Here is a 27030-nt window from a genome sequence, read left to right as displayed (position 1 = left end):
TAAGGTCAATTTTTTTTTAATGGAACAATCAGTAAAAGGAATAAAAGAAATCTAATAATACAACATTTCCCCATTAAGTATGCTTGTCAGAATTTATCCAGTTGTGTTTTGAATATATCACAGGATGAAAATTTCACAGCCTCTTCAGACAGTTGTTCCAGAGACCATCCAACTCTCACCTGTAAATCATTCTTTTTCCTTATATCAAATTCAGCTTTCTCTTGCTGCAACTTTTGATAGTTCCATCTCATCCCCACACTGTGTAACTCCCAGACAAGCCTGTGCTTTCTTCTCTACACACGGTGAAACACAGTGTTAGACCACTGACCATCAGTTCTGCAGCCTGAAAAATCCCAGTTCCTTCAGACCCCCATTATTGCCCTGGTGCTCTGCTGCTGAACTTACACAGCCTGCCAGTGTCTTTCATGTTTTAGGAGGCTGAAACTAGTACTAAACACTATGATTGATCCTTGAGGAAACTCACTCATGATCAGTCACTACATTCAACAACAGCATGGGCTGTTTTCCCAATCCCTTGATCTAACCCTGTGTCTCTGAAACCCTCATATTTGGCTCAATAGTAAAGCTCTCAATTTGAATGAAAGAAAACAGAGATTAATGAAATCATGTACTCAATATTAAAATAATAAAGTAGTAAAAAGCATATGAGCAATAAGAACATGAAAAGATAGATGCCTACAGAAGGAGGTGGCTGATCTCTTAACTTGTAAGCAACACACTTAAGCTCTAGGAATACTTCTACGTTTAGAAATATTCCTGTCTTTTGAAATTCCCATGGATTACAGGCCACTACTCAATGTGTCAGCTTGTTTTCAATCCCAATTCCATTTTTCTAGTTGCCCATATGTACTTTAAAATCTTCAAGGAAACTTCAAGTATGAATTAGGCCATTTTTGACAGTAGAACAATGGAATTCAGACACCAGATTTTTTTAATTGTATTCATCTTGATAAATTGATTCTTAATCTTTTTAACATGAGACAAACCAATTATTTTTCCTTAAAAATTAGAAAGTTACTAAAACCTGTTGACTGAAATATTTCAATCATACTCACAAAATGGATGACATCCAATAAGGACAATTTACTCAAACAATTAAAGTTAGTCGAAATGAAAAGCCAGTACAATGGCATTTAAATAGATTGCTTATAAGTCTGTGTCACTGTTTTATACAAGAAAAAGAAGAAAGTGAATAAAACCTATATATTCTAGATTTTTCACCAGAATTTACATTTTTCTAAGAAACACGCTTTCAGATTCCTCCATTTTTCTTGATTATCTTACTATGTCAGCAACTAATATTATCTCTTCATTTTCAGATGTTGACTGAATTTTGTTCTGCATCAGCTGAAAGGAAAATAAAAACTTTCATTAGTTTTATACCTAAGGTTAGGTTAGCCTCTATTCATATACAATTCTGAGAGTATTTCAACTGGTTTTGCATATTTCTATAAAATATTTCACTTCTTTTTTTTTCTTAGCAACAAAACCTCTCCTAAGCTGGACATGACAGTGAAATTTAAGCAACTTTGTAACTTTTTGCTGACCTGGAAGTGGATGGGACCAATGTGCTTTTCTAAAATGCACCATGGATGTTATAAATCTCAAACAAATGCACTCTCCACAACAACCTGAAAGGAACAGTGGAGTGGTAGCTGGTCTCTTCCTCCAATTAACAAGAGATAGGACAGGAGGAAATGGCCACAAATTTTTACAGGGGATGTTTAGATTGCATATCAGGAAAAAAATTCTTCACTGAAATAGTTGCCAGGCATTGGAACAGGGTGTTCAAGGAAGTGGTGGAGTCATGCTTCCTGGAGATATTTATAAGACATAGATGTGGCATCTGGGGACATGGTTTAGTTATGGGCTTGGCAATGATGGGATAACAGTTGGACTTACAGTCTTATAGGTCTTTTCCAAGCTAAATCATTCTATGAATTAATACAAAAGGATTAACATGGGCACACATCACCTGAAGTTTAGCTAGTCAAGCAGAGCATGTTACTGAATGTAACATGGTAAATGCTGGACAAGACAAGAGTGCAAGTGAACAGCTGGTCAGTGTGCTGATGTGGTCAAATGCTGTGTGTGACCACCACAATCTGCCTTGTTCCCTTAGGAAGCCCTATTTTGAACTAATTTCTTTGTCACTTTACTTTCTATCCTGCATGTGTTACCTGTTAGTGTAGGAGAGAGTACACCTGTAGAGATTCAGAGTGACAGCTAGTGACCTAGTGGGGGGAACACAGGGCTCAGACACAGGAAAATTTATGGTGCTTCTAAATGAAGAGAGTGAGGATGTATGCTTATCTTACTGGTAAATCCAGCCCTACTCAGCTGGAGAGTAGCAGGAGGACTGTGATGCCTAGGACTGGGTCCCTATTTATGAGACTGCTGGTTCTGTTGACATGATGCTGGAGAGGCACGTGCGTTGGTCTTTGTGCCTGGCTGCATTACTGTGCTCTGTTGTGTCATTGTACATGTGTTTATCTCATGCTGGGAAAATGCACAGCCCTTTCTTCTGCCTGGTTCTACCAATGAAAGCATCAGCCTCTACACCTGTGGTTCTGGACCAGTACTGCATTTGACTTTCCTTAACAAACTTGCCTGCTGATTTTCTCTTGCAATTCTTCAGCATATGACAAAGAAAAGAGATATCCTCTGTAATAAGTTTCTTATTGTTTAAATATTTATGCAGTAGAGTTTTGTATGTATTTCATACATTTAAATAGAAAAGTAGAAAGAGAATGTACCTCTGGATTTGTATCAGGCAGTCCAAAAAAGGCATTTTTTGGCCCTGGAATTTGTGGAAATGCTGCTTTCCAACAGCCAGTCCTGGAAACCAAAAGGTATTGAATAAAAAAGAAAAATTAAATAACTATAAAGTGACAAAACCATTGCACCTCTGAACCAGTTCTTATCTCCTTCTTCTGTCTTAGTGATGAATTGAAAAATATAGATAATATCAGCACAGAATGAACACATCAGAAAAACATTAATAATATGGACAGGATTAATTTTTTATTAAATGATCTAATTTTTTTCTTAAAGATTACTAGTAGTTATTTTCTTCTTGAAAGAAAAATGAATTTGCCCTGCTATTTAAGTTATTACAAACAATGAGAAGTGTGTGTACAAATTTTAACAAGTTGGGAGAGCTGTATCTTCTCTGAATTGCTGTATATTTCTATACATAGCCCATCATACAGCAGCATATCCTCTTTCTTTCACTTAAGTCGTTTGTTTAGGTAAGCAGTCTGCTTAGCTTATGTGCCTGAAGACACATTCAGTTTACTATGACAATTCTAGTGAGCAGTGCAAAATTTTTCCTGGTAAGTAAAAGCAACCTGTGTGTTTGCAATAAAATCATCAGTTCAACATGATGATGATATAGACAGTTTACAACACAACTGTTCAGAGCAGCTGTAACCTTAATATAAGGAGTTGCACACAATTGCTCTCCTTGACACACTGATAAAATATGCCCCAGCAAAAGGTGTGTGGATCAGCTGGAAAGACACTGGGCATCACCATTATAGCACTTGCCTCAGGATCACTCATTTTTGGGAGTGAAAACCAGTGTACCTATATTACAGGGACATCTCTACCTTATTTGTTTAAGAACTTCAGATGTTACACACATTTGTACAAAATAAAATAAATGCATAAATTAAGTTTACCTTTTGCAGAAGAAAATTAGGATGATTGCCACTAAGGGTGTTGCAACTGCTACCACAAGGAAAATCCATATTGAAGAAGAAATAATTTCCTCATTTCCTGAGAGAGAATTAGTCATAAACTATTATTATTAGTGAAAAGAATGGATCTTAGAATCACAGAATCATAGAACAGTTTGGGTTGGAAGTGACCTTTAGAGATCCTCTAGTTCCAACCTCCCTGCCACGGGTAGGGACACCTTTCACTGACCAAGTTACTCAGAGCCCTATCCTGGCCTTGAACCCTTCCACAACTTCTCTGGGCACCCTGTTCCAGTGCCTCATCACCCTCACAGTGAAGAATTTCTTCCTAATATCTAATCTAAATCTATCCTCTATCAGTTTGAAGCCATTCCCCCTTGAACTATTACTGCATGTCCTTGCACAAAGGCCCTCCCCAGCTCTCTTGTAGGCCCTTTAGGTACTGGAAAGCTGCAACAAAGTCTCCCTGGAGTCTTCTGTTTTCCAGGCTGAACAACCCAAACTGTCAGAATGTGAAAGGTGCTCCAGCCCTCTGATCCTTCTTATGATGGTCCTCTGGACTCCAACAAGCTCACACACTTATGCTGAGTCTCACAGAGCTGAACACAGTACTCCAGGTGAGATCTCATGAGAGTGGAATTCAGGGCAAAACCAACTCCTTTGACCTGCTGCCCACACTGATTTGGATGCAGCCTAGGGTACAACTGGATTTCTGGGCTGCAAGTGCACATTGTAAGCTTGTGTCCAGCTTTTCACCCACTAGCTTTTCACCCACCAGCACCCTCAAATCCTTCTCAGCAGGGCTGCTGTCAATTCCTTCATCCTCCAGCCTGTACTAATACCAGGAGTTGCCCCAACCCGGGGGCTGCACCTTACACATGGTTTTGTTGAATTTCGTGTTGACCAGTAGTGCCAAACAGCTACTGTGGTGACTGCTTGGAAAATGAAAATCTGAAACATTTCGCTTGGTATAAAAATTCACTCTTTGATTTAAAACATTAGCAGAAATGTTTGCTAGGAGGGATTAACATGAAGCTTGTTTATTTATCCCCTGCAGTAAGCAGGTGCACAATTCAGCTGTGTGTAACTTTTTAATAATATTTCCTATGTTAGAATGTTCAGAGATCTATTAAAGTCTCTTCCTACTCTTCTCTATAGTGTGAATTGAAGGAAAATGTTAGCCTATCCTTTCTACATCTGTGTGTCTGTAGATGTACAGCAATGTGTGAGGTAGATAGGGAGAGGGTATCACTGCGGAAAGAGTAGCCCAGGACATGGATTTGTTCTTACCAAACTCAACAGGTGCACTCCATTCTCCCCAGGCTGGATTCACAAAGCAGGCACTGCCAGCTGTTCTCATTTTCAAAAGATACTTCTTTTTTGTATTGGATCTTCGAAATATATGACTATTTCCCCCTTCCTAAAAACAAAATAAAACTGAGTTGTTTTTCTTTGTTCCATTCCTAGGAGTTGACAATGCATACTTGTCCTTTACCAGTGAAACTTTTAATAGACTATGAGAGCATTGCTTGTTAAAAAAGACAGCTGTTCCGGAGCAAAAATAAATGTATTCACGTTTATTATGTATATATGTATGCAACTGTGTATTTCAAAACCAACCTGACACTCACTAAACTTTTTCATATAGAACCTTTTCATTGTTTACACTGTAAAAAGTGTATCCTGTGATTTCTTATGGTATAGTTTGATTTATTGGTGATTTTCCTGAGCACATAGACAGAGGCAGAAAAACATCTTGAACTGCCTCATTTCAATACTGTTAGAGTTGAGGGATTTGAGGAATAAGCTGTCTGCATGTACCACACCTGCCTCCATTTTTGCATTAGGACTTTTCAGGAAAAACATCACTTTCCTGCCAAACCTGTAAAATAAGTAGAAGACTGCAATACTTATTACTGGAGTTTACTGAAATGGTCTTGCTCTTGGACACTTTCAGCACAGAAGTTGGGTGTTCAAGATGCAGTGATTAGCAGGAGGTCAGCATACCTGCAGGACAGCCTCCATCCCAAAGGGCTTCTATGGTCTATGTTTTTCATAGACAAAATTAAATTCCTATGAGCTATTTTCTGTTTTCTCTGTTGTTAGTGGTGTGCAAATTCAAATTTTGTTCTGAATATTTGAGAGGGAGAGTTGACAATACAACATAAAATGAAAGGTTTTTCAAAATACTTACAGAAAAACAATAAAGCTCTCCCCTTGAATGTATAAAAAATGACATATGTTGTGATGATTTAGCAGTTTGACACATTCATGAAATCTTTACATAAGGATCCCATAAAGCATAGGGCACTGAACACATACTGATTTGAAGGCATTTGCATACTATTTACTTTTCACACTTGACTATAAAACAAACATGTATTGCTGAGTAACAGGACAAGCAGACTCACTTGTATAGAAGTATATTTGGGCTTTCCTTCAGGGTTATCCTGCAAATTTAGAAAAAAGGCAAAAACATTATCATTGCTTATTTTGTGTTTTGATAACAAGTAATTTTTACCTAGTGTCCCGTTTTTCTCATTCTCTTTCCTGTCTACTTAACAGTTTGTTCAGAAGAACCAGTAATTTATCTAACATTTAATATCTAATATCTAATTCATCTTCAATGCCACATTTATATAGTAACTAACTCCACTCTAAAAAAAATATTTGTTTTCCTTGCCTTTGTATTTGAGATACAAGCTTTATTTCAGATTGGTGATTAACTCAAACACCAGCAAACCAGACCTGAATGGAAACTATAACTTTATTCTTACACACACTGGGGAAAAAATAACAGTAAAAAAAAAGATAAAAAAGATAAAAATCTGTGAAACAAACTTTTTAGTGTACATCTAATTTTTTAATTTTACAATAAATGCTGCTATATGTACTTGCAAATACTATGTAAATACTGTTTTCTTTTAGATGAAAATATTTGGGAGCTGACATGGATTCACAATTATCATAGGCTGCTCTAAAATTATATTTTTGATAGGCAGAATAAAATTCATTCATCTTTTCTGAATAGCAATAACTACCATGTAAAGTAGTGACCGCACATAATTAATGACTGCAGACTATATCATGTCCATTAGACTACCAGAGTTATGTATTTTTGTAATTATTTTTAAATACTCCATTTAAAAACAAAATTTAATTTATCCAGACTTTTTTAATCAAATAATTGCAAGCTCAGTTCACTGGTTAGGTTTGCCTCTGGGTTTCCCAGATATCCTCATCTATAGAGCCTTAAAAAAGTCATTGTTGAAGAAGAAACATGAAAAAATGTGATCGAAATTATGTTACTCATGGCGTTATCCTTTTTCTTTGTGTTTCTTTGCTCCCAATGCATGCAACTTCAATTGTGAGAAGTAAGTTTAAAGGCTGACTGTAATATATTATGAATTGATCATAGTGTATTGGTAAAAAAAAATACAAGCTTAGACCTGGCAGTGGTATATCAATAAATTTTGAAGAAGAATTTTTTATGAGTAAATTCTCCAAATACGTGATTATATCTGCATGTTATATAATAAATCTCAAGGTAGCCTAGGCTGCTCAATTTCTGGAGTAATTGCTGGATCTTGACATAATTAATACATTGAAAACTGCTACTAAGTATTAAAAAAAAGGAAATTCAGACAAAATGTGAATTAAGTTTTCTTTATAAAATGATTATGAGTCATATTAAAAGATACTAAAAAGTATGTATTTCTTCACTGCATTGCTTTACTGCAGTAAACTTTTATTCCAATGTCACACAGCTTTCAATAAGGTTTGCTTGTTGCAACAGAGGATCAATGCAGTTTCATAGCAGTTACTTGAACTTGCAAGAAAACTCATCATAAAATAACAAGCCCAATCCAGACTAAGAAATTCCAGAGTTCAGAAATCTAGGGAACACCTTCAATGAGCTACTAAGCACCCAAATCTGGCTGTAGTCATTATCTGCCACCCTGTGGTCTTTTGATGCAATTCTGCCACAGTTACAGTGGTTTACATCTACTCTTGCAGGGAAACGCAGCAAGGTCATTCCTTTCCTATTGCTGCAAAAAGATTTATAAAGTCAAGGTCTTTCCTGTAGCTAAAATCACTCCCTTAGTAACGTGTGCTTAATCACACTGCCTTTTTGCTTTCTCTTACATTTATTTTCCTTTTATTTAACATTATGAATCTTCAGTTTTTAGACCAACAAGTGTGATGTTTGTATCTGGGTAAGCTATTTGCATTTCATATATAGAGAAATTTCGTTCACCTCCAACAGCTCAAGCTTAAATCAATGGACATTTCTATTTTCACTACTTAAAGCCCAACTCTGCCCTTTTACAGCAATGCAATCACACTGGAATGCTCCAACCCAGGACAACTCCAACAGGTTTTAGTGAAAGAAGTGTTTTTTTTCAGTGTTGTCACAATGAAAACTGTGATACGTTAAAATCTTGATTAACCATGCCTCTCCTCTAGGACTGCCCCAGTCATCTAGTATTTCTCCAGCAATATCTCACTTAAGAGAACAGGAATAATAGTAATAATAATTTTAAAAATTAAAATGGGGTGGTGTGACATAAAAGGATCCCTGAAAGGCACAGCCACAAAGGAATATGCTGCTGCATATGAAGAAGACTGTACTGTACAGGAGAGACTGATTCTCTTTTCACCCATGTGTACTGGTAAATGCAAACATATGAATTAACGTTAAATGTAGGTGAAGAAATTCTCCTTACCTTATACTTTATATTGATTTCATATTTAAAACACTTGTCTTTGTTAGAGTGACTTATTTGGGGTCGTTGCCACTGAATTACGCAATCATTTTTAATTTCATCACAATTGACAGTGATATTTGATGGAGGCATGAGCTTTTCTGAAATGATATAACCAAGAATCCAAATAATTAAAATCACTTGATCTCTTTTGGCTTTGTTGAAAGACAGTGCAACTGCTAGTAACACCTCTATAAAGAAAGATACTTGTTTGCATGTATTCTTCTTAGGACTTGTTAGAAATAGTTGAAAGACAAATGTTTTCTAAATCATGTCCTCAGGATCAGGAGAAAAGGGGACTAAGCCAGGGAACATGATATAGGAGCATGCAAAGATACAACCCCCTTCCATTTACTTTACTAGATGAATACAGTAGAGTACTGTCTTTTTTGAAAGGATGTTTTTTACTGCAGATGAACTAGTTGCTGCTAGTAAGAAATTCAAAAGAAATTTTTCTTCTTTAAACCTCCTCACAATGATGCTTCTGTGACACAAAGGTGTTAATTTCTTGGTATTGCGAGCTATGCATTTTACCTCCCATGCTTGCAAAAGAAATAGACATAAAAAATTAAGAAAGACACTTCAATTTTAATAATTTAGGTAACTACTTCACATATCTCCCCTAACTTCACAGACATAACCAAAAATATGAAGACCTTTGTATTTGGTTCATTGCCAAGGACTTGATTATTGGAACGGCAAAAGACAGTCACTCACAGTACAGGAAAGCTTAATTTCAGCTAGATTACTACTTCACGTCAATCTCTAGGGACAGGCCTGGAGTATTTGAGATGGGCTACTTGATCAAAGAATAGTTGTGTTTCATCTGCCATGAGTGATGTTGCATTTTAAAGGCGGTAACAAAACCAGTGAGACATTGCCAATAAGACTTTGCCACAAGTAACTGCTCAGGATACTTTCATGTAGAATGCTACATGTGAAAGCTATGTTGTTTCATTTAATTAGGGCTATGGTGCCACTGTGAGTCATCCCCATTGGCAATGAAAAGCAAAAATCAGTGCTCAGATAAACTTTTAAAAAGTCTTCTCTGTTGAAAAGTATTTGGCCATCACTGAAAGAACATCAGGGGATTCTACAGCTTAACTCTTGTGAAACTTCTTGAGAAAAACCTAAAACAACAAGGGTAGATTGCTAAAGAATCTGAGGCAGATTGCAGCTGTGGAGCTTTCTTGCTTAATTTCCCTCATTGCTCCTTTGCCTGGGGAACAGGTTTTCTTGAAAATGCCACAGTCTCTTACTTTCACCTCTGGGTGAATCAGGATACATGGCTCCTTCTCAGGGATAAATGCTCTACTCTTTTCATACAATAATGAAATAAAGCCAAAATAAATTATTAACTTACCAATTTTATACAGTTCAATATACTCATCATAGAACTGAATCAGGGAGTCTTTGCTAGACCCATTCACCAGGAAGTATGCTTTTTCAATCTCTATCATCACGTTTTGGAATCTGCATCCCATATTTCTGCCATTTTCATCTTTAATGTAAAGCTCACATTCCAGCTTTTTGTCCTCTCTGTGTAAAGCAAGGTATTTTAATTAAACATGGGCAATGTGATGAGTTGAATGAGAATTCAGACTTCCCTGACTCAAGCAGACCTACTTACCTTGAGTTCTGCCAGTAAAGAAAATACTGTGTATCTGCTGGAGCACCCTTGCCTGCCTGCCAAGTGCAGTTCATGAGGAAAATGTTATAAATCACACAGGAGAAGTTTTCAATGGCTGAGCTGTTCATGCCTGCAAAGAGAGGAATATCTGTGATGAGGAAAAATTCTGTGAGTCCTCCAAGCTGGAGGGTCATGGCACATGCTTAGGTATGTTAGACACCTGTAAGTCCAGTTGGTTATTGCTTGGGTTAGGAATGACTTATTTCATTCTGGTTAGTAACACCAAAAGATATTTATACTGACAGACTGAATGAAGAATGAAGATATGATTAGAGATGCAACAAAGCTATGTGTGTGATGATTTGTAAAGCTGGTGATCTCAGGAGCACTGCATAAACCTTGCAGAAATACATTTGGTGATACTATCTTAAGGTGTAAAGATTGCTTATCTGTCAGCTATATACAAACAGAAAACATCAAAATGGTTCACAGCAGTATCATACAACTCAAGTTACCCAGTGTTGAACATGGTAAGTTTGCTGAAGGTGTTAGTTCTTTGCTTTAGAGCATGTAGAATAGATACAGTGTGAGGGCAGTGAGACACTGGAACAGGTTCCCCAGAGAACTTGTTGCACCATCCTTGGAAGTGTTTAGGACCAGGTTGGTTGGGGGGGCATGGAGAAATGTAGTCTAGTGCAAAGTGTCCCTGCCCACTGAGGAATTGGAACTAGATGATCTTCAAGGTCCTTTCCAATCCAAATCATTTTGTGATCATGATTCTGTGATCTAGTAGCAGTGTCTAGCTTCTACAAATTCAGCACCAAATCCAGTAAAAAGATCAAAATTGTGTCTAGGACATTTCTTAGCAGGCAGTAGGTACTTTATTTGCAAAAACCCCAACTTCATTCAACTTATCTCCATATATTCCTCTGAGCGCTTTTTAGATTTTGCCTGGGATATCAGCCCTCCAGTCCTGGACTTCCTAGAGTCTCAGTGAATACCTCAGCAAACAAAACAGTTTGAAAGAAAAAGATAGACCTACCTTCTATTTTAAAATATCTTTATTTTCTTTATCTTTCTGTCATAGTCTTCAGGTTCAGAGAAGATGGAAAGACTGTATTTTCAAGGCTGTATATCTATAAACTGGGTCGTCTCCCTCCCTTGTATTTTGGGGAACTGTCTTAGCATCGGAAGTGTTGCAAAATACAATGTTCATCACTTCCCTCCTGATTCATAGCAAATTTATGTAAATGCCCAACTCACAATTTCATATGACACTAACAAGACATTAGAGCATTAAATTTCTCTTTCAGTATGCTGGTGCTTGGGAATCCAGCAAGTGCATAAAAATATTTTCTTTTACATGTATTTCTCTTTAGCTTGAAATAATACTGAGAAATACAAAACATCTCTCAATACACCCTGTGATTGTGTTCGTGCATTTGACCTTGTCTGTTAGTAACTCAGTGTTGAATGAGTAGACAAACAAGTCACTTTGAGCATCCAGACCTTTAAAAACTCCTCTCGTCCCTAGAATCAATAATCATGAGAATCAGCAGAGCCTGGCCTTGTCTTTTGTGGTTTCAGAGATAAAGATCTAAGTCAATGATAGCTTTATAAGGACCAATTCATGGGCATTTCCTTTCTTCATATGCTATTAGAGATGAAAAATGTGACAAAGTTTTTCTGAAGCACAGTTATGAAGCAAAGAGTGAGAATTAAGAGCAAATAAATATAGGTGAGTTTTCTACCAAAAAGTAGATTTAATCAAAGAAGCAGCTCTTTTTGGAAAGAATCACTATGTCTACCCCTATCACATTATAGGTGTCAACAGACAAAGCAACTGAAAGTTTAGGCATCAGGTCTGGGCCCACGACAGTTATTCAGAGGAAAAAAGCAGTCCGTTGTCAGAAGTTTCACTGTACTTGCAGATTAAAGAAATTCTATACTTATCCATGTTGGTATTTTTGAACACTTACTGTGCTGTAAAGACAGAAGAAAGGACTTCTTATCACAAAGAATGAAAAACCTTGCAGATTATTGTTTTCTCCTCTTTGGAAGAAAGTACTCAATTTTGTGGTGGTAACATATTGCATTTTGTATGCTCTCTCAGTTTTTATACCTCTGCAACACGATGAAGATGACTGGGTTTTGAGGTTTTGGGATTTGGCTACTTTGTTTTTAAACTGGGATATACTGCAGTAGAACAATCCAAACAGCCCATAAGGAAAGTGATATTACTGCAGAAAAAGGAACTGTTCTACTTAGGGGATTTCTTTGTTTGTCTATATTTAGGGCAAGTCCTTACCTACAGCTTTCAAAAAATGCAAACAAATAAAAAAAGATTAAAAATTCCCAAGCAGAGCTAGTGTTACTGATGGTGTTACCAAAGTCTGTTATTATCTTTCAGAGATCAGACAACTAGTGTTGAGTGGGCTATCTATGAGCCAGGAGGTGGAAGAGAAATGAGAAGAGAAAGAAGAAGAAGAAGAGAGAGAAGAGAAGAGAAACCAGGGCAAAGGCACTATAGACTTTTGGCCCTACTGGAAGCAAAGTCACTGCAGGAACAGAATTAAACCCAACCTTTTCTAAAAGTCACAAAAGTGTGAAGAATAATTTATTGCTCCATCAACAATATGAGTGTTCACAAGAACTGGCTGAGTATTTTGTTATGCTGATGTGTTACAGCTTTTGTGTATGTCACAAAAGCACAAACAGTAGACAAGAGCCCCAGTTTAGTCCTTGCAGCAAGAACTTTCTATTTTTTAGCAAATGTCTTTCCCCACAGAACAGAGGAACAGATATAGGAGACTAGAATAAAGGACTTCTATCTGTGTAAACATTCAAGGTACTTGATTAAAAGGTTGTAAAATCTGACCATCTTTTTCCATGGATTTTTATGTTGTGTCTTTGCCTAGGGATGGGAAAATGAAACCTTAGTCACACACCTACTCCCACCTGCACTGTTTTGTGGATAGGATTTATGGTTTTCTCATTAGTGTGTTGGTACTGAAGAAGTTGTCTTAATGGCTTTGCAGTCTCTGCAGGTTGCATAGTGATGGTGGGGATGTAAGGGGTGCACAAATTCCTATGATCAACTCTGAGTGAAGCAGGATGGAGAAGATTCAGTGTACTAGTCGTATCTGTTTAATTTCCCTTACATTAAAGTAAGCTTTGGCTTTAGTTGTCCACTTCCGATTCAGGTGCTTTTATCTTTTGGCAGTTACAGCTTAAATAGAAGGATCCTGCTCTAGTTCTGCTTCAAAAGGATATTCAAAGGAAATTTTTATTGAAAACTTATTTAGAAACACAGAACCATAGAAAAGATTTGTTTCAAAGATTGTGTCTTGGAGGCAAACTGGTCTAGTGGAATTTTATCACTCTTGGAGGACTTTATTTATCATGAGAGTATTTCAGCTACCTAAGAAGATTTTAGCCATCCTGAGACTTGATGGAATTACAGAATCACAGAATAGCCTCAGCTGGAAAAGATCCACAAGGACCATCAAGTCCAATTCTTGACCCTGAAGAGGACAGCCCCCAGAATCACACTATGAGCCTGAGTGTTGTCCAAATGCTTCTTGATCTCTGGCAGAATTGGTGCCGTGACCACTTCCCTGGGGAGCTTGTTTCAGTTCCCAACCACCTTATGGGTGAAGAACCTTTTCCCAATATCTAACTTAAATCTCCCCCAACAGAGCTTCATGCAGTTACTTGGCTCCTATTGCAGGTCACCAGAGAGAAGAGATCAAAGTCTGCCCTTCTGTTTTACCTTACAAGGAAGTAATGAGATCTTCCCTCAGTCTCCTCTTCTCCAGGCTACACAAGCCAAGTGGCCTCAGCTGTTCCTTCTATGGCTTCCCCTCTAAGTCCTCTACATCCTCATAACTCTCCTCTAGGTGCTTTATAATAGCTTTATGTCTTTTTTATATTGTGGTGCCCAAAACTGCACACAATATTCAAGGTGAGGCCGCCCCAGTGCAGAGCAGAGCGGGACTATCCCCTCCTTTGACTGGCTGGTGATGCTTTGCCTCATACCCCCCGAGGACACAATTGGCCCTCCTGGCTGCCAGGGCACTGCTGACTCAGATTCAGCTCATTCAAATGGAAGGTCAAAATTGATGGGTTTGTCTCATATCTCCTTATTAATTGTAGGATTCAGGATGTAATGCTTCTGTTTCATCCAAGTGTTAATAAAACACACAACCAACCTGTACCATTTGCAGCTAGCAAGTTGCAGTGTTCTGCTGGAGAGTTTGAAAGTTCACTTTTCATTTCCTGCTCCACACATGTACAAATAATTATCTGCTACCTGTTATCAATCACATATTAAGTAACTTTTTCATCTAACACAGATATGAGGGGATGAAAAATGGGAGGAAGATTTTGGTTTTGCAAATGACTCTGAGCAACATGTAGGACAGGCCGTGCTGAGGGGTGTAGCAACATAGATTGAAGTTAACGAATAGACTTATGAGCAAATTGTATCCTGAACGCCCTAATAGTATTCATTTTGTATGAGCAAATGGTCTTCCTTAAGAGGTATAATCTTGGCTGGTTTTCAGTTGGTTTCCATGCAACTGATGAGTTTTTATTCCTGACCACAATGTCAATATGGCTGTACCTTTTTCAAGACACAACCACTGGGGATCTTGAATAAACCCCCTAAGTCTGGTTGCTCTTATTTTTTTTCTTTTGAATGGTGTTGTCAAGCAGTATAATAACTTCCAAGGCAATACTGAAATATTTTGGCTGAAACACTGCAGGATTCATCATAAGAAAAAACATAAATAGTCCAAACAACTCAAACTATTTATAGAAAATGCAATCAAAAACAAAGAGGTCTTTAAAGATAGGCTCTTGGAGTGTTGTCTCTACAGACAATGCTACTCTCTCTGCTTGCAAGAGAGAAAGAATATAAAAACCTTGTTATTTTCTGCCAACAAGATATAAATGATTGAAAAAAATCAAGTTGGTCATTTCAGTTGCATTCCATCACTTCTTCAATATTTATTGTTTCTTCAATTTCATGGTTGATTAATAGATTCTTATTTTCTGCCTGTTAAAGGAAGAATAGAACATTTCATTAGTGTTTCATGCATGAGATTATCTATGAAGTCATGATTTATGAATCCCCTGTCATTCAAAGCGTTAATATTTATTATACAAAAGCTGTAGTAGGACTCTGTCAATGAGAAGACTGAAAGAGGCATGTTTAGGTCTTCCCTCCATGTCGAGCTCCCCAAAGAAGAACAAAAGACATTTCAACTCTGTATGTGTTATGTTTGTGTGGCCAGTTTTGGTAGCAGGGAAGCTATAGGAGTGGCTTCTGCGAGAAGCTGCTGGAAGTTTCCCCTACATCTGGCAGTACCAATGCCAGCCAGCTCCCAGACAGACCCACCACTGACCAAAGCTGAGCTAATCAGGAATGATAGTAATACCTCTGAGATAATATATTTAAGAAGGAAAAAAAAGTTATTGCGCAAATGAAATTGCAGCCAGAGAGGAGAGGAATGAAAACAGGTCAACAGTTCTACAGACATCAAGGTCAGTTCAGGCAGGACAGGAGGTGCTCCAGCTGCTGGAGCTGAGGTTCCCCTGCAGCCCGTGGTGCAGACCATGGTGGAGCAGCTGCGCCCCTGTAGCCCATGGAGGATCACAGGGGTGAAGAGAGCCACCTGCAACCCATGGAGGGGACCCACACCAGAGCAGGTGGATGCCCAAAGGAGGCTGTGACTCTGTGGGAGGCTCATGCTGGAGCCTGGCAAGGACCTGCGCTGACCCATGGGGTGAGAAGCCCAGACTGGAGCGGGTTTTCCTGGTAGGACTTGTGGCCCTATGGGGAACCCATGCTGGAGTAGACTGTGCCTGAAGGAGTGCACACCATGGAAAAGTGATGCACATAGCAGCAGTTTGCAAAGAACTGTTGCCCGTGGGATGGACTCATGCTGGAGAAGTTTGTGAAGAACTGTCTTCCATAGGAGGGACCCCACAGGGCACAGAGGAAGGATTCCTCTCTGAGCAGCATCAGAAACAACCTGTCTCCTTGCACCACTGTGTGGGGAGGAGGAAGAATTTGGGAAGGAGGGAGCAATGGGAGAGAGGTGTTTTTAAGATTTATTTTACTTCTCATTCTCCTGCTCTGATTCTTTTAGTAATAAATTTAATTAATATCCCCACCTTGGGGATATTTTTGCCTGTTATGGTAATCAGTGAGTGAACTCTCCTGGTCCTTATCTCAACTCATGAATCTTACATTATCTTTTGTCTCCTCTGTGCAGTTGCATAGGGGAGTGAGAGAGTGGCTTTGGTGGGTACCTGGCATCCAGCCAGTGACAACACACTATAAACTCAAAAGCCAGAAAACTCATCTTTTAAAACACTGAAGAGTTAACATGATGAAGGAACAGAATGCAAAAGGATTTATAAAGGTGCACCAGTACTTCAGTGTGTCCTTGCAGACAAATTTTGCCTTCCAGACCTGTCTGTAACCAACTTACAGCAAACTGGAACATGCTTTCTCGATGGGCAGTTCCTGCAATGTTTTTGTGCTTGTTCCTTCTTACGAGTTGTTCCAGGTTTCCACATAAGTTAGTATCTCTGAACATTGCTCTACTTTCTTGCTTACCATGCCCTAGAAACTTTTCCTTCTCTAGCATCATTGCTAAATACTAACACAGCGCTCAACATCTGCTATGGCAAAACTTGTAGATTTCTTTCTCTCTTCTCTCCCTGTCTGACTCTACATTATTATTGCACTGAGAAGCTTAGACTCAGCCATGTGGTCATCATATATCAAGTGATAACAAATGGCTTATATGGAAAGCAGGGTGAAACTGTGTATTTTCTCCAATGCTCCAAGTAGACTAATGGCATTTTTTTCAAAACAAAAGCGTTCAAACATAAGAATTATTTGCATATGGACCTTCTGTTTCCATACCACAAGAACAAGAAGAAGAAAGAAAATTGATTCTTGCTTGTGTGCATTTTCTGTCACTTAGGTTATATCTTTGAGCCTAGAATTGACATAAATTTTTAAAATTCAGGCAAATGGAAAGAAAACATACCTGGAAATCCACTGGACAGGGCTCATGGAATGGGTCTCTTGGCTGTGGCACTGTAGCAGATGTTTTTTTCAAATAAACCCTTCTACCATGACAAAAAGGGTTGGTGAAGACAAGGCTTAGTATGCAAACATATGAACACATGCTATATAATAACGCTCCTGAGATATTATTTTATTCCTCTAAGACAAAAGTAGTATTCCTCTAAGTCAAAAGTAGCTAAAACATTACATAGGCTGAATATAATGCTATAATTTAATTGTTCAGAATTTGGATGACAATAATTTACTTTGTGACTTACTAAGGCCTCATAGAAAGTTGTTTTTTTAAGTATATGAAAGGGATATATCATCAAAACATGAAAATAATTTCATATGCCACACATCTACATTGCAAGGTCCAATGTCAGGAAAGTGACACTGATGTAAGGCCTTGTCCCAGTATTGGAAAGCATTGTCTTATATTAATCAAGTGAATAAGAATGTTGGGAATCAGGATTATAGAGCCCACTTGAGGAACATCCAGCAGGTCATGATTCCTAATATAGTTCAGTGTTGATTTTCTCCCTCCCTCATTTAAAAAGAAGCCAGAAATTTTCCATTGGGAAAAGATGTTATTTCAACTACAGAATAAAAATTTCACAAGAAATGGGGCTTACACTGTCCAGAGAAAAAGTGCGAGACTTGCTGCCAACGCTGGTATCAGATATACCATATATGATGAAGTAGTTGTAAGTTGCTGTTTTCCTGAAAGTCAAGCAATCAACAAGTGTGGGTTAGCATCACAGGACAGGAATGATTGCACAGCTATGTACAATCTGCTTTGCATGAGAGTTTAAAACACTCTATGAACACATTATGCTTCTTAGCAGCACATTGCTCTGCATCATGTGAAGGAACAGGATGGTAGACAGTATGTGGACTGTCTGAAGTAACTTGAAACCTGAGGAACTGAGCCCTACAGATATTTAAAAATCAAAGGTAGTAGAGAATAAAAAGAGGAAAGGCAGTTTATAAAGCCAGAATTAGAGATGGAGAAAGAAAAAGAGGTGGCAACAGACCTCAGAAAGGTCTGCTTTATTCCCTATCCCCTTGCAAGGAGCACTGCCATGTAGGGGGTGACTGTGAGTGCATCCCTCAAGGAAAGCACTTTAAAGTTCTCCCTTAAAGAGAAGAGAGCTACCTGGATTGTGTGTGGGGTCTTGTAGCTAATGAGAGGCCTTGGTGTATGTGAGGTGAATTGATTAACCAATAATGTCATGGCATGTTGGATGTGAGAGGATATAAAAGGTGTGAATGTTACTGAGTGAGAACGAGATCTAACTGGAACTACTTGGAACTACTTCTACTACTACTACTACTACTACTATGAGGTATGAGGAACTGTCTGTGAATCTATCTTGAATAAAGTCTTGCAAGCCTTCTGATCAAGCCTTCTGATGCCTGCTGTGCCTGAGCTCTTCTGACCGGCATTCACGCTGCCCCCGGTACTCGGGATAAGGGGCTGCCCCTACACTGCCAGACCGGAATGTTTGGAGAACTCTGTTATTGAGACATGCCACTTCTTCGCTTCTCTCTGTCCTAGTAAATTAATATGCATTTATCAATGTGTTTCCATCTGTAAGAATGAAGTAATAAATGAGGCAGACAAGGAATAGCTGAACTTGGTCAAGGAAGTGATTTTCATTCTTACCAAACTCCACAGGTGTACTCCACTCGCCCCAGCTTGAGCTCACGAAACAAATGCCTGTGTCAGTTGCTCTTATTTTGACACTGTACCTTTTTTCTGTGTTGAAGCTCTCATATGCGTAGGAGTTTCTTTCAATGATTGCTTCCTAAATGCAAAACAACTAGACTGAGAAATTTTGTTTATATATTATTATGAGAAAACTTTATATATACTTCTGTGGACAGATTGGAGTAAAATAACAAATAGAAAGATATTCCTTAGTAAATTAGATTGTTTCATCCTAATTCCCTGTGTTTAAATATTTTTATTAGTAGTAATATGGAGATGAAATGAGTTGTATGCTTCTCTGGCTCCTTAGACTATGTTAAGCAGTGGGACTCTAGGGAAAAAAATTCTTTAGAGATCTGGCACTTCTTTACTGAGGATGTTTTTGAAACTGAAGTAAAGTTTGACATCCAGATAATACAGATATGAAAAACTGATCTTTTTCAATTCCATCTTTATACTTGCTTAATCTTTAAGCTGATAAATCTTTTTTGTCTCTTCCATCTCAACCTTTTCCAAAGACCATTAACAAAGAAGAAATTCTTCATATTTTGTGTGTCTGTTACACAGAATTATGACCCATATTTATACATATATGTCTGAATTTGCTAGGAAGTACAAAAGAATACAAAATAGAATATTTTGTGAAGTAATATCAAGTTCCACGTCAGGTGTTTTTGTACCATCTTTTACAAACAACAGTTTAAAACTTCAGATTTAGAAAACTTATCAATAAAGAACATATGTACTACATTGAAACTGATAATGTGAAACCAAATCAATTTATTTGGAGGGTGCTCTGATAAAGAAGGAATTTCAAAAAAGCATAAAACTTAGATTAATATAGACTTACTGTTTTAGATATGGTTTTTATGTTTTTCTGAGGATCAGCCTAGAAACAAGAAAAAAGTTTAATTTTTAGGATTATTCTTTTTGCTACTATGTAATAAAGGGTTCTTTCTCATGAATGTTTGATTTTCAGGAAAAAAAATGGGTATTTAATATTTTAAATGCCTTTTTTTAAAGACTGTGAAATTAGGCTGTTCTTCCACTGACCAGTTGTTCCTCATCACTGTTGTTCTGAAACACTGTACCATTTAACTTTGACCGCAGAACAAGTATCAAAGCACTAACCAAAAATGGCTCAGGTTCAGAACTGATTAAAATTTTATGTTTTACTTGTACAAAACAAAGTATATAAAACTTACTAGTAACCTCATACAGTGTTTTTACTGCTATTTTTTTTGCCTTTGCACTCTTAAAAATTAATTTAGCTATGTTATGACTCCAGGTTTTTTTATCTTTTTTTTTTAATTTTTTATTATTGGAACAACAAACTGACAAATATTTCCACAAAATGATATAATAATACTTTCCATATTCATCCAAGCCTTCAAAATACTTGCAATTACTGAAATTTATAATAACAATGGTTTATAACTGAGACCTGGGAAACCACTTTGCAATAAAAAGCAAAGGAGTCAGAGTTTAATAAAACCCGACAATGAACAGATGCTCTATGACTGCCCCTTGCTTCTGATTCTGACAGCTGTGGTATGGCCATCTTGGTTGTGTATGCTGCAGGCCTTCTTTAGAGAAACATAAACTCCTAAACTCCTTCAGCAACATCAGGCTGGCATCAGTAAATGGAAACAATAGCAGAAGAAGGAAAAAATGGATACAAAAGGACAGAATGAAAAATACAGGCATCCAGATAGAGATATCTAACACCATCCCCTTATATATGTTAGAATAGGTATTCACTCGCAGTGTGGGGAATCCCTTGCCCAGTTGCTTTAAGCACCAGCTGTGCAGTAGACTGAATGTATCACTTCAATTTGCTGCCCCTCTCTGTGAGTGACAAGCAGTCCTCAGCTAATGTGCAAGAGGGGCACTACATATGAAAAAGGAGAGATTAGTTATGTAGATGAAGAGGACAGAGTACTGGTTGTATGGAGGTATATGTGGGAATACAGACATACAAAATACTATTAAAAGTTGTAGTTATTCTTACCTTGTTTTCTATGACAATTTCATATTTGAAACAACTGCTACTTTTCACATGACTTGTGCGAGGTGGTTGCCACTGAATATTACATTTATGAAAAACTTCTGTACAGCTCACAGTGACATTTAATGGAGGGGGGAGTTTTTCTACAATAATATAATGAGAAATACTATTGATTAATAATCAGCTGTCTATGCTCATTAGTTTTTGTTCATTCTTATACTTTAGAATTTTCAGAGCTGAGGAAAAGGAAAAAAAAACAACAACCAGTTTTGAGGAACAATATTTTAAAAATGTGTACTTTTTTCCAGGGATGAATTCTTCTTCATTCCTTTAGCATAAAACTTGAAATAAAATAATAATAAAAATTCCTTACCTATTTTGTACAGCATAATATTCTCCTCATATGACTGAATGTTTTGTCCACTTCTAGATCCATTTACCAGGAAATAAGCACACTTATTTGCTATAGTCACATTTTGGAATAGACATCCTGTGTTCCTTCCCCAATTATCTGTAATGTAATTCTGACATTCTGTGACATCTTCTTCCCTTTACATGAAATATTGTATCAGTTAAATATTGACAGTGTCACATGCCAGACCAGAAACCAAAATTCCTTAGATTCAAAGAGATCTACTTACTTTGAGGGCCTCCAGTACAGGAAATACTGAGTGTCTCTTGTAGCAGTCCTGCCCACATGCCAGGTGCAGTTCATGAAGGAAACATTAAAAATGACACAGACAAAATTTTCAATGGCTGTCCCATTCATTTCTGCAAACACAGAAAGGATATCCCAAGTCCATTCTACAGAAAGACTGTAAGCAACGCAGATCTCTGCAAGCTCATTTAGTAATTTTTAGCTACCTTCTTAGTAAATCCTCCTGCATATTATTTGGGTCTTGTAGTTTTGTTCTTGAACAGGGTAATGATTTTATTTGTGTTGAGCCATGAGGATTATCTACTATTTTTCCAGATCTGAAGATGTGACTAAGATTTAATCGTCTTTAATCAACTCAAACATTGTGATTAACTGGAAGTTAGTTAACGACAAAGACAGTCACTGTGGTGTTCTTTGTTTAGATCCCCTAAGGCTCAGTTTGTAATGGAATGTAAGTTCTACAACCATGAGCAAGGCAAGGCCTGTCTCCTCTGCTTAAGTGCTCTGACCATTGGTTGATTTATAAAGCACTAATGACTTAAAATAAGATGTCCACCACTGCTGGTGACTGCTGGTTGATCACAACCTAATCCTGACACTACTCCCTGTAGCTAGTCCCTGTAGAAGTGACATGAGTTGAAAGTGGTTGCTAATCTGCTCCAGTAATTTTGATTCAAGGATAGTGGGAATTTTGTTTGCACTGAACTTGATAGAAGGAGGCCTGAATATCCATATAATTATTGTAAAACAAAGTCAAAACTGAAGCAGAAGTTGATAATTTGCATAAGTTAAAAGACTACTCAGGTTGTGTGCTCATAACCTGAATGCATTTCTTGTATGTTTCTTCCATAACAAAAGGTGAGATCTCCAACAGGAAATGATAATCATTCGGTACTTCTTTTTAACTACTATTGGTCTGAATTGAAGGACTGGGTCACAGCTTTCCAAGACTAATCCAATCACTATTCATCAAGTTTATGTGGCACATGTACCATCTTTACATGTACCTCTCCAGCTAGCCCTAAAACTCCATATCTGATTCTTACATCTTTTGAAATAAAGAGGAATTTTTCAAGAGACAAGAAAGTTGCAGAGTATTCCTGGACTTCTGGAAAACTTCCTCTTTTGTAGCAGGAAGGTTAAAATTGTTTCAAGAGCTTGGTTCAGCAGCACTTCTTTCCACAGCAGTGTTGGCCTAGGCATCACCTGTCCATCCCCACTCTCCATGGCTCCTTCATGATTCCATCCTGACTCCCTGGCTATGCTAATGCCACTCCTTGTGGGGTGCTGTGGTGAGTAGATTAGAATAAGCAATCATCATTAAAATTAATTCTCCTTCCAGCACTTTTTTGAAATCTGGCTTAATATCCTTTACCACAAACAGTGGAACGAGCTCACCTGAGATGGCAGTGTGGGTTAGCAGCAAAGACCTAGAGAAGAGCTATCTAATCTATTTCTGCTGCTGCAAGAAATATTGACCCTTATGTAGTCACTAAAAATATCTCAGATTATTTCAAAGAGGCACTGATATTTTTCTGTTTTGAGTTCATGCTTGAGGAGTAACTGAAAAAACCCATATTTGTCACTTGTTTATTCTTATTTCCTTTAAAAAAATGCCAGGATCATAGTCTCATTATCCTTTCCTGTGAACTGTAAACTGTTCTGCAAAGAAGAGTTTAGTTTCTCTGTATTGTACTTTTCCTTCTGAACTGCCTTCTATACTATTTGATGATGATAATAAGGTCATATGGAAGTATGCTAATATCATCAGAAGACTCCTTCGTTTCATACATGAATAACTTATTTTCCCATATTTTGCTATCTTCAGCTATGTTTGAAATATTTCTTGACATTTTTTTCATGAAAGAGGTAAGCTCCTTAACTGAGTGAGGTGTGATGATTGCACTCAACTGCATAACAACGCACAGTTTCAGGCACGCAGAGCACTTTTATTTGTTTACATCTATTGAGTCAACTTATGTTATTTCCACCAGTTCGGCAGACATTAGAAACAATGCAGGAGTATTAGCTTCAGAAAAATATCAGAGAAAAGAAAATTTGATTCTGCAATCCTTTGTGAGAATCAAGATTATTGACAAGGAAGGACAGAATCTCACCTTTGGGTCTTGAGCCCAAGAGAATTTTTACTTTTATTCAGTAATTCTTAAATAAAAAATGCATATACTGGTCTTGACTCTTGGACCTAATGTATCAGATAATTAGTAAAGGATTGTAATAACATGTTTGATATTCCAAATAAACAAAAGGAAACTAAAATACTTTAACCTTTTAGATTAACTCTGAAGATGCTGTCAGGTGTGAGGTAGAGTTTGTCTTACCTAAACTTCTGTGTGAAGTTGTTTTCTTCCTCTACAGTAGTTTATAAAATTTCTATGAAAATTGACTACTGGTACACTCTGTGCGAACAGCACAAGCCACTCAGTTACTTCTCAGAGAAGTCTGAATCCTGACACATGTCCACAGGAGACAGTCATGTTAGGAGTTCAGATGTTGAAAACTAGTGCAGTGGCTGTTCTCACCTAGGTTGATTAGAGAGGTGAATATAGAAGAATAAACACTTGTCCAATAGCCTGATCACTATGAGTAACATATAACCATGTATCTTCCAGTATTTTGATATGTCTATGATTTTTGTAACTAATCAAATCAAAGGTTTGTAATCCCCCCCTCCCCCCCAAACCTTACATTTTGTTTTCATATGGCTATTTTTTTGGTTAAGGGAAAATCTGTGTTTGGGATAGTAATTAAGACTAGATCTCTGAGAAATATTTCCCAGCTTTGCCTCTGAAAGACTTTGAAAGCTATTTTTGTCAGTGGGAATACACGAAATATACTGCTTACACATTGGTTGTGCTATGAAAGTAAAATTATGCCTACATGCCTGTGACATTTTCTAGGAACTGTGTGTATGTGAAATCTTCTGCTTCAGTCTTAAAATCAGAAAAGGGAAAGAACATTGCCATACTTCTGTTCTACTGTTGCCTAAATGAAGTACTCCTAAAAGGCATTCACTCTGCATAATGATTTTACTCAATGGATGTAAAGACCTAAAATCCAAACATTTCCAGTTTTCAAGAGAAAGTTACTTAGGCATTCTTCAACTCTGTAATGCAGGTCTGAACATAACATACTGCTATGTGGATGAGGCCAGTAACACTGGTAACCACTAATTTTAAAATATATTTATACAATTATTTTCAGACTGTAGACAAAATACATCATCAAAATATTGGCTCAGACAATGATTAGACGAAAGCATGCATTTGCAGGTGTTGTCTATCCATACTTCACAGTTATCTTAACATGAAAACTAGCAGAAATATCAAAATTCTGTAGTTATTTGCTTAGATTCTTTGGAGAAAAACAGAAAGGAAAACAGAAAATAAAACCAGAAAAAGACAAAAGTAAACCTACCTCCTTGAAAATCTTTTCCCCCTGTGGCCGTTACAGCAACAGAGCACAAAAAAGGCAGAAAGTGAATTTGCCTTGGTGGTATATTCTTACATGCTTTGACAGTGTGATTTCATTAGTGAGTTCTTCTGAACTCATGCTACAGGGTGCAAAAATCCCGCCTACATCTTACTCATTTCCCTTACCACATGGTGCAACTTCTGTGAGACAGAGGGGTTACAGGGAGATGAATAGGTCAGAATAGAAGGACATCCTTTTCCTGTCTTGATTCCCTTAATTTTCACTCTTTTGCATCACACATTTTTAATATAGATGTTTGTACAGGGCACCACCTCAAAGGTACATGAATATATTAGAGTCTTCCTCATGGCTCAAGTATAGGTTAGGTATCATTGCTTCAACCCATGTCATTGTTTTCTCCTGATTGCTTTGGGTCACTGCTCTGCACAGGAGTATAAACCCAGTGCTCTGGCCTTCAAAACAGCTCTTCCCAGCTTTGCACTAGCCAGCCCTCATCCTGTAGATGGGTAAAAATGTCATTGATCTCAACAACTTTCCTGCTTGACATGTGTATGCATTTTTTTAGGCTGGCTGAATTCAATGCACAGATCAGGAGAAGTTTCTTTGCATGTGCAAATGCCCTGAGTGACCAAATCTACAGTGTCACTTGTCTGTGTTACTGTCCTGGAACTGAGAAACATTGCACCTGTCTTTTCATGCACAGGCTGAATATGGAGCCCTCTGCCATCCTCACCATTAAATATTTTGAACAGGAAAATGAAGTTATTAAAGCAGACAACAGCATTTAAGTCTGATTACTTACAGTCTTCACTGAATGTACTAGTCTTATGATTTCTCTCTGGAGGAGTGCTGATTCAAATTAAATCTGTTCTTCTGTTTGTCTGTATCCTGTACAGCTTCATTCCCATCAGCTTTTGTTCTTGTTGCTCTTCTAGGCAGAGAAAGAATATGGGGGGGATGGTTCTTGAGATGTTTCCTCTTCTTCAGGTCTCAATTCCTCAATTTTATTCATACAGTAAATAGCAGGACACTACCCTAGTCCCTGCTAAGGTACTTCATTTCAGGACTTGCAGAAGGCCTTTTGTTCTCTTTCTCACTTTCTGTTGCAGACACTTCTACAAAATTGGAGTGAATTATGGATGTGTTTCAGTAAGCATGAAACCTCATTTTTCATAAGGTATGCACAACCTGTACAGCTAGTTGACAGTAACGCTGTGTAGGTTCAAAGCTAAAAAATGATTCTCATATGAATCCATAAATTTCTCAGAATGAAACTGGTCTTCCATGGAAAGGCATTGTAAAGTTGCCTTGGCTATGACATTTTTCCTGCAATAATGAATGGCTAAGTGGTGAAAGTTCCCTGTAAAGGGGAAGCTTGGTTGGTGAAACAGACCCAAATTTTTAGAAGAGATAGAAATAAAGGAAACAGCAAATTTTACAATCAGTAGTTACTCTAATGCAATCACAGAAGAATGAGACTTCTAATTATTTTCCTTTTTTTTTCTGATTAGCATCCTGTACAAGAGGCAGAAAAGGCTGATAGATAGATGATGTTTGTGCATATATTGTGGTTAACACCAGCTGAAGTAATGCTGTATGAGTCTGGACAGTCATTACTTTCTTTTTAGTTAAGAGAAGGTGTTGCACCTTGTTTATTCCCTTACTTCTAAAGAGTGCCAGCTGCAGGGGAATTTTTGTTGGAGGCTTGTGGGAAAAGATGCAAAAATATACACAGAAATACAGTGAAAATATAACAATGGAAAGAAGCCAAGGACAAAATAAAACATATACTTCACTTTCAGACATGTGAAGAGTCAGTTAGCAAACTGATTTCTGTAAGATTTAATGTGATATCCCTAGAGAAAACTGGCACTTCAAGTGTATATTTGTCTTTTGTTAAAATGTTTTCTCTGAGATAGATATCAGAAGTGTTTTGCAGTTTAGGGTTTTCTTCTCCCTCAGTGATGTCTTCATGACAGAACTGAAGATTGC

The 27030-nt window shown here is 37.5% G+C and overlaps 1 protein-coding gene across 1 annotated transcript; it reads right to left on the bottom strand.

The window, feature by feature from the left end:
• Positions 1–25140, bottom strand: LOC139668528 (granulocyte-macrophage colony-stimulating factor receptor subunit alpha-like). The gene is made up of 14 exons (XM_071548138.1): positions 25021–25140; positions 21569–21698; positions 21301–21476; positions 20931–21070; positions 19770–19808; positions 18875–19016; positions 10119–10248; positions 9852–10027; positions 8450–8589; positions 6134–6172; positions 5013–5142; positions 3705–3801; positions 2778–2859; positions 1–1368 (listed from the first exon to the last, which is right to left on the bottom strand). The coding sequence occupies exons 2-14, from the start codon at positions 21694–21696 to the stop codon at positions 1297–1299; spliced, it is 1491 nt and encodes a 496-aa protein (XP_071404239.1). The 5' UTR covers positions 21697–21698; positions 25021–25140; the 3' UTR covers positions 1–1296.
• Positions 25141–27030: the final 1890 nt, after the last annotated feature.

This window comes from Pithys albifrons, chromosome 1 (genome assembly GCF_047495875.1).
Source record: "Pithys albifrons albifrons isolate INPA30051 chromosome 1, PitAlb_v1, whole genome shotgun sequence".
Lineage (NCBI taxonomy): Eukaryota > Metazoa > Chordata > Aves > Passeriformes > Thamnophilidae > Pithys > Pithys albifrons.
This window is presented reverse-complemented; position numbering and strand designations above follow the sequence as displayed.